The sequence below is a fragment of the Dipteris shenzhenensis genome, chromosome 20 (genome assembly GCF_047967505.1).
Source record: "Dipteris shenzhenensis isolate YYH24624 ecotype China chromosome 20, Dip_SZ_1.0, whole genome shotgun sequence".
NCBI classification, from domain to species: domain Eukaryota; kingdom Viridiplantae; phylum Streptophyta; class Polypodiopsida; order Gleicheniales; family Dipteridaceae; genus Dipteris; species Dipteris shenzhenensis.
This window is the reverse complement of record NC_141615.1, coordinates 54,649,913-54,658,360: the sequence shown is the minus strand read 5'-3', so window position 1 is coordinate 54,658,360 and position 8,448 is coordinate 54,649,913. Positions and strand designations below refer to the sequence as shown.

The following is an 8,448-nucleotide window of genomic DNA, read 5'->3' as shown; positions in this document are numbered from 1 at the left end:
CCCTACGTCGAGCTTTGCGCTAATCATTTGATGGGTATCATGTTTTATGCCAACGGACTTTTGCATGTTTAGAATATTTTTGGGTTGCCCTGATGTAGGCTTCAATTGAGGATACATTGGGTAACTTATTTGTTCATGAAGGTTACAATGGGTCACCTCAAATAATAGAGGGGTTACAATACCATCAAAAAGAACGTTTTTAACAGTCAAGGGAAGGTTTTGCTTGCAGTGCATGCATATTTGTAGGGACATCGATCATAGAGAAAGAAAGAGGGACAGAGGCATGCCACAATCGATACCAACTTCATATGTCATGCCATCACAAGAAGAGAATCAACTCAATATCAGAAGGTGGACAACATTGTACATATTCATTGCTTATGTGATGCAATTGCTTTAGTTTCTTGCTGTGAAATTTGTTTCTACCATAAAATCATAGCTCATATCAAATGTGTTAGTGTGCAGCTTATATTATGGCAATTTAACCACTTTCCCACATGTTGAAATATATGCTCACATAGGCACGCAATGTTGTGCACCATGGCCCGAATAGCTGTGTATGTGTCCCAGGTTAGGTGTGGTTGGTGTGATATCCTTGTATCCAAGATAACTGGTGTGACACCAATGTTGATGGTACCATGAGCTGTGATTATGGGGATGATTGAAGGGAGTTATTCCTTACCCTAATTTATTCCTGAGCTTGGTAACCTCCACTATCTGCATATAGCAAGGTACCTTGAATGATCATTGTAACAACATGCATGAACGTCAAGCTGAAGACTAATAGATCATCTTTTCCTATTGGTTAACATCTGTGCAAATTTGCTTCTCTCTTTATCCCTTACTTTCCTTGTTCTCATGCATCGTACATCTATGATTTGCATTACCTTCTTACTATGTGAACTTTCACCATATCTCTCACCTTGAGCATATCGATCCTGATTTTCAACACCATGTGCATTTTCTAGGGTTAAGACTTTTCATATACAAGTTATTGAACAAAAGGGAGTTGCAGAAATTTATTGCTCTTAAGAATTAGTCCAACATGTTTGCAAACAAAAGATTCAAGAGAATGCTTGAGACCAATTAAGAAAGAAGTGAAAATCTGAGAATGCTTTTTCGATGTGACAAACCACCTCCAATAACTTTTTCTTAGATTCCCAAGTGAGGAAATCATGGTCAATCTACTTGGGTAGCAAAGCATAACCAACCTAGGTTCTTCATTGTGGTTAGTCTAAGGTCGAAGTATTATTCAAGTTACATGTGCACACTTCCATCATGTCTTTGTCATTTACTAATTGGGATTAATAGGTGTGAACCTCATGGAATGTAAAAGAATTGGGATAGATGGTTGATAGCATAATGCATAGAAATCATGACAACACGAGCTACATCTTTAAGGGACACTTTGTTCAAAATATTATTATTCATCTTGTTCATCATGCAAATCAAGGACGACCAATGGTTGAGTGACTATGTAGCTAATGGTTTGATTTTCATCAAGAAGTTAGCTTATCCTTGAAGGTCAATAAATAAATGTGTTGTGATTTTATTGGGTGCAAAGGGATGATTACAATTTGATGGGAGCCCAAATGTCTTCGGAGAGTTTTGGTAAAAGTAAATGATCTCCTTACAATAAGGTCGATTAAAGAGATTTAGAAGACAAGAAAAAGCAAGGCCGAAAGAGATTTGGAAGATGAGAGAGAGAGAGTTTAGAAGACGAGATGCACCTTCTAAAGCCCAACCTCTAATCAATGTCTACTAGCAACTCCTTTGTGGTTTCTCTAGAGGTGAACCAAATTTTCAAGTGTTGTGACTATTGAACCAAATCTTGAACGTGATTTATAGAGAGGAGCATTCAACTTTCCATGAGAGTTCATCAATTCAAAAGAAAAGAGAAAAGTGATATAAGAACTAGCTTAACTATGCTATAGCGGCAGCACGTGAGTTCCCCACTAGTAGAATACTAAAGCACAACAAGTTCTACTTATAGACAGCCTGCCCAAAGAAGAGGGCAAACACAATAGCATAGCTTCCTTAGAGAAAACAGCAAGAAAGTAGTGATTGATGTGTGAAAAGGGAACAAAGGCGCGGGTCCTAGACTTGTCCTTATAATAGGACAACTTGTATATACAAGGAAGACAAGTCAGAGCTACATAAGATTGGGTAGGTAAAAGCTCCTCTAAGCTTTTGTAGATGTAACATGAAAGTTTTGAGGGGTGTGATTAGGCTAAGCTTATGTTCTTTCAAAAAGTTTCCATGATAAGTACTTACATAAGATAGAACGCGAGTCATTGTTGCTACCTAGAGCCTAGAGGGAAGGGGGAGGAGAATCAGGGATGGGCACGGTCCTTTCCAGCATCTGCACTACCTTCCCCATACTTGGCCTGGCGTGCATGTCCCTCTGTATGCACAAAAACGCCACTTTCAACACCGCCTTCGCCTGCTCATAATCAACCTCCCCCCCCATGCTCTCATCCACCACCTCCTCCACCATCTTCTCATACGCCCATACTGGAAAACACCACTTGTCGTTCTCGTCCATCATCTTTGACTCCGTAAACAAATAATTGCTCCTCCCGCTCACTATCTCTAGCAATAGCATCCCGTAGCTGAACACATCTGCTTTCGCTGTTATGGGAAGATTCATCACCCATTCTGGTGCCAGATATCCCCTCGTTCCCCTTATTGTTGTCAGCTTCACTGAATGATCTCTGGTGAAGAGGTACGCTAGCCCAAAATCGGCCACTTTAGCGCAGTACTTCTCGTCAAGGAGAATGTTCTGTGGTTTGATGTCACAGTGCAGAATGCAGTCCAAGCACTCCTCATGCAGATACGTCATGCCCCTTGCTACATCCAAGCAGATCTGGAATCTGGTGTCCCAATTCAATATTGCCGTTTTGACCTCCGAATTCTGATGAAATAAAACCGCATCAAGTGACCCATTTTCCATATACTCGTATACTAACATTCTGTGATCGCTTTCTGCACAAAATCCATACAGTCGCAGCAAGTTTATGTGATGGATCTTCCCAAGCGTGGCTATCTCTGCACGAAGTTGTTCGTCACGCTGCAAAAGCCCCTCCAGTCTTTTTACTGCAACTACTTTGCCGTTTGCCAGTTGCCCTTTATAAACCATACCAAATGCCCCAGATCCTAGCCTCTCGGCAAAATTTTGTGTTGCAGCTTCCAACTCCTTGTAAGAAAACATGATAGGCGATCCAGACACACTTTCTAGATCTGCACGTCGAACCTCCGTGTACCTCGGCTGGTTTGCGGCTTTCCTAAGTAGATATGCTGTAACAAGACTAAAGCAGAGTATTAGTACTCCAATCACGACGATCAGTGCTATAACTACCGTCTTATTACTCCACTGCTGCGGACGCGTTTCGGCGCTTCTAGTTGCATTCAGAACGGATGTTTCGTTAGAGCTTGCTAGCGGCTGCCAAACTGTGTCCGGAGTCCACAGAGTACTAGAATAATTGGAGACCATAAGCGTTGATTGATTTGGATCGGAGATCTTCAGGAAGGAACGGAAATGTTGAGAACGCAAGCTGTAGCCGTTGAGCACTCTGGATTTCAACCAGCAGTGTCCATCGCCGGTTTGCCAGTACACGGCAGCTAAACAATTACAATCAGAGGAGCACCTTTGCTTGCAATCGGTTTCGGATACCCTTAGAATATTAATATCGTCGAAGAACGGAAAATCAGTGCTGTCAAGCATGACGTACTGGGTACTGCTGCAATTGAGAGGAGCGTTTGGAACACATCCACGAGACAGCACCGTAGAACCAGACTGAATCGAAAATCCTGGTGGACAAATGCAAGAAGGTTCCGGATTGTAAATGCAAATCCCATAGTTGCCACACAAGCCCATGACGCGGTTGCACACGTCCTCAAACGCAAGCCAAACTCTTATCCACTGGGATACAGCTGTGTCCCAACTATACATACGTAAGTTGCCGTCTATGTCCAGAGTGATCCTCCTGTTTGCCAAGTTCACGCCGTAATCAGAAGAGATGAAGGACGAGTTTACGACATTCGGCGAGCTGTAGAAGGAGAAAGTCCCGTTCTGGTCCAATTGGAGGAAGGGCGACTGAGAGGCGGCGCTGGGCCAGCTCCAGTATTGCGGTGTATAGAATGTATTGGAGACGCACTGGGAGTCGTTAAGCACTAGAGATCCAGAATTATCAAACTTCATAAGATATCTACCAGGGGCAAAACTGTCAGAGCTGGACCGGGACGCAAGCTGGGAGCCGGAACTGAAGCGCTGGCTGGGGAGGAGGGTATCGGTGGGGTAATCGAAGCTTTGCCAGACGACGGAGGAGGAGGCATTAAGGAGGACGAGGTTGCCGGAGTCAAGGAGCTGGGCACGAACGACAGTAGAAGAAGAGGAGGTGGAGATTTGGAAAGGCTTAGCAGAGGGGTCATTGAGGGTGAGGGTGGTGCGGGAGAGGTTAAGGGAAGCGGAGGGGGAGACGGGGTTGTTGGGGTTGGCCACCCAGGCAGGGTGATCAAGGGGAGCAGCAGAGAAGGAGATGGCCAAATAGAGGGAAGAATTGGAAGAGGTGGCAGAGAAGGGGCGGAACGAGAGGGTAAAGGCCCAATTGTTGGATACAAGAGGCGGAGATGAAGGCGTGAGGGAGGCGCCCAGCTGCAGAACGTCTGCTCCGAGGACGTGAAAGCCGCAGTGGGTAACGGACATGAGCAGCGCCAGGAGAGCCACCGTCGCTGCCGCCATGGTAGGCGAGCGTCTATTGGGCTTTGGACAATTATATTACAGCTTCCTTGAGTCCCGACCTAGAACGTTGCCCTGAAAAAGGACCTCCACTCAAGCGACGTGTGCCGCACGTATAGGACTTCACCAACCAATGTCAGTCAAACTTCAACGGTGATTAAATGATAAACGTACGCGCATTGAATAACATGGTCTTCCAAGTCAAGCTCACTCACCAATAAGTGTTGAGCGTTTTTTTAACAATTATGATTTTTCACCACACCAATTCATGTGCAGGCATTGACCTCTCTCACCCCTTGTGACAAATATTAGGTTGCACCTTTGATTCAGAGAAGGGCATTTATCCTCTCCTTGCGTTGGACTGTTGGCGGGCAAGAGATCTATAGTTCATATGTGGGTCACGTGGATAATATGTGTCCACTAGCCTTAAGTGATGGCATTAAAAAACGACTCTCTCTCTCTCTCTCTCTCTCTCTCTCTCAAACACACACACATAAAGATCTATTTTCAAATCAATAAACATAGCTCACAACTACAATCAGGGTGGGTTCCGACATCTTGTTCCCGATGAAAATTATGCCTTAGAAAAAAACTTGAATTTTAATAGGTGTAGGTGCGGTCCGACATGCCAGACAGGGCTTTTATCAGTATTTATGTCAGTATGTTTGTCGGTATGTATATGTATTAATGGACATAATGACAAAAATGCCGATGGACATACTAATGGAAATATCGATGGACATACCCACATATATACACACAAAAATAATAAAGAAATACTCAATTAATTTTCATCATTTCAATGCAACTTGCTTCTTTCAAGATCACAAGACCGGGCTTGTGATCTTGGAAGAAGCAAGTTATCTTCTATGTATTGCACTATACATGAACATGTATGAATTACATTACACTAGGTCTAGGCCATTGGCCTTCAATAGGGCATTGGACCAAGTGGTTCCTATCGGACGCTTGATGTGTTGCATGGAAGGTGGAAATTGAATGCATCGGTCAGCATGCACTTCCTCTAGAGACGTATGTGAGGCAAAAATAGTGCATATGGGGAATAAATGCATAGGTCCCACCATTGGATTGCAATGTCATTTTTCACGGGCCTTGCTCCAAGTGGTTCCCTTGGCCTTGCAAAGGTTCATGACCATCAGGCACGACATGTGCAGCATGGAAGGTGCAATGCCCCAACTCGCATGCACTTCCTAAATACATGTGAGGTGAAAATAGCACAAGTGGGGAGAAAATCCCTAGGTCCCACCCTTAAATTGCGATGGAAATTTGCATGAGCCTTGGGCCGACTGGTTCCTTGCAAAGTTTTGTGACCATCATACGCTTTATGTACCGCATATAAGGTGTAATGCACTGCTTTACATGCACTTCCTTGAAAGATATAAGGAAAAAATAGTGCATATGAAGAAGAAATATGTAGGGCCCACAATTGAATCATGATTCCAATTTGCATGGGCATTGGGCCAAGTGATTCCCTTTAGCTTGCAAAGTTGCATGACCATTGGACGCTGGATGCGCCACATGGAAGGTGCGATGCAATTTTGATTGTTTCTAATGCTGCTTTCATTAAGTCACCATGTTCATTTTTAAGCATGAAGAAATCCAACAATGTTCTTATAATTTGAACATGATCTACATTACAAATTAGGAGCAAATTAGATGCATATCCAGTGCAGCCTAGTGCATCAGCACGGAGAGAAGGGAACCCACGGCCCTCGGGGCCGACGCCGTGACGGAGGATAGCTACTAGGTTGATCCTGCCAGTAGTCATATGCTTGTCTCAAAGATTAAGCCAGGCATGTGTAAGTATAAACTCTCTTGTATTGTGAAACTATGAATGGCTCATTAAATCAGTTATAGTTTCTTTGATGGTACCTCGCTACTCGGATAACCGTAGTAATTTTAGAGCTAATACGTGCACCAACTCTCGACTTCTAGAAGGGACGCATTTATTAGATAAAAGGCCGACGCGGGCTTACCTAGTGACGTCGCAGTGAATCATGATAACTTCCCGAATCGCACGGCCCTTGCATCAGCGATGCTTCATTCAAATTTCTACCCTATCAACTTTCGATGGTAGGATAGATGCCTACCATGGTGGTGACGGGTGACCGAGAATTAGGATTTGATTTCGGAGAGGAAGCTTGAGAAATGGCTACCACATCCAAGGAAGGCAGCAGGCACGCAAATTACCCAATCTTGACACGGGGAGGTAGTGACAATAAATAACAATACTGGGCTTTTACAAGTCTGGTAATTGGAATGAGTACAATCTAAATCCCTTAACGAGGATCCATTGGAGGGCAAGTGTGGTGCCAGCAGTCGCAGTAATTCCAGCTCCAATAGCGTATATTTAAGTTGTTGCAGTTAAAAAGCTCGTAGTTGGATCAAGGCGAGGCGAGCAGTCCGCCTCTTCTGGTGTGCACTGGTCGCCCCATCCTTTCTACCGAGGATGCGCTCCTGGCCTTAGTTGGCTGGGACATGGGTTCGGCGATGTTACTTTGAAAAAATTAGAGTGCTCAAAGCAAGCCCACGCTCTAAATACATTAGCATGGAATGATGTGATAGGACTCTAGTCCTATTGTGTTGGTCTTTGAGATCGGAGTAATGATTAATAGGGATAGTTGGGGGCATTCGTATTTCATTATCAAGTGAAATTTTCGGATTTATGAAAGACGAATTACTGCGAAAGCATTTGCCAAGGATGTTTTCATTAATCAAGAACGAAAGTTGGGGGCTCAAAGACGATTAGATACCGTCCTAGTCTCAACCATAAACGATGCCGACTAGGGATTGGCGGATGTTACTTCGATGACTCCGCCAACACCTTATGAGAAATTAAAGTCTTTGGGTTCTGGGGGGAGTATGGTCGCAAGGCTGAAACTTAAAGGAATTGATGGAACAGCACCGAGACGGCACCGCCAGGAGTGGAGCCTGTGGCTTAATTTGACTCAACATGGGGAAACTTACCAGGTCTAGAATTAGTAAGGATTGATAGGTTGAGAGCTGTTTCTTGATTCTATGGGTGGTGGTGCATGGCCGTTCTTAGTTGGTGGAGTGATTTGTCTGGTTAATTCCATTAATGAACGAGACCTCAGCCTACTAACTAGTTACGCGAAGGATCCTCTTCGTGGCCAACTTCTTAGAGGGACTGTGGCTGTCTAGGCCATGGAAGTTTGAGGCAATAACAGGTCTATGACGCCCTTAGATGTTCTGGGCCGCACGCGCGCTACACTGATGAATTCAACGAGTTTACCACCTGGGCCGAGAGGCCCGGGTAATCTTCTGAAATTTCATCATGATGGGGATAGATCATTGCAATTATTGATCTTCAACAAGGAATTCCTAGTAAGCGCAAGTCATTAGCTTGCATTGACTATGTCCCTGCCCTTTGTACACACCACCCGTCGCCCTTTGTAGACACACCTAAGTCATTCTTGCCATGCTGGCATGCCTTGTTGAGATATCGAGCTCCAACTCGCGATATGCCAGGGTGACCGTTGTGCATTTATGTCACCGACTTGTTAGCTACAGATGCGGTTGGTACACCGCCCACGAATAATAGCTGGATGACAGCTATCCTTATCTACACTAGTTCGTGGCTCAGTTAGTATGCCACCTTAATTAGTTGATTTTGGTTTGAGACGCACATATAGGGTTCTTCTATTTCTTTGTACTAGAGTTCTTTTGGC

General features: G+C 44.2%; 1 protein-coding gene and 1 pseudogene across 1 annotated transcript; one reads left to right on the top strand and one right to left on the bottom strand.

Annotated features, from left to right (window-relative positions):
* Window positions 1-2,063: 2,063 nt before the first annotated feature.
* On the bottom strand, window positions 2,064-4,757 carry LOC147889859 (G-type lectin S-receptor-like serine/threonine-protein kinase At1g34300). Its single transcript, XM_087392096.1, has one exon. The coding sequence runs from the start codon at window positions 4,739-4,741 to the stop codon at window positions 2,312-2,314; it is 2,430 nt and encodes an 809-aa protein (XP_087248222.1). The 5' UTR covers window positions 4,742-4,757; the 3' UTR covers window positions 2,064-2,311.
* A 1,743-nt stretch (window positions 4,758-6,500) lies between these two features.
* LOC147889858 (18S ribosomal RNA) lies at window positions 6,501-8,193 on the top strand (annotated as a pseudogene).
* Window positions 8,194-8,448: the final 255 nt, after the last annotated feature.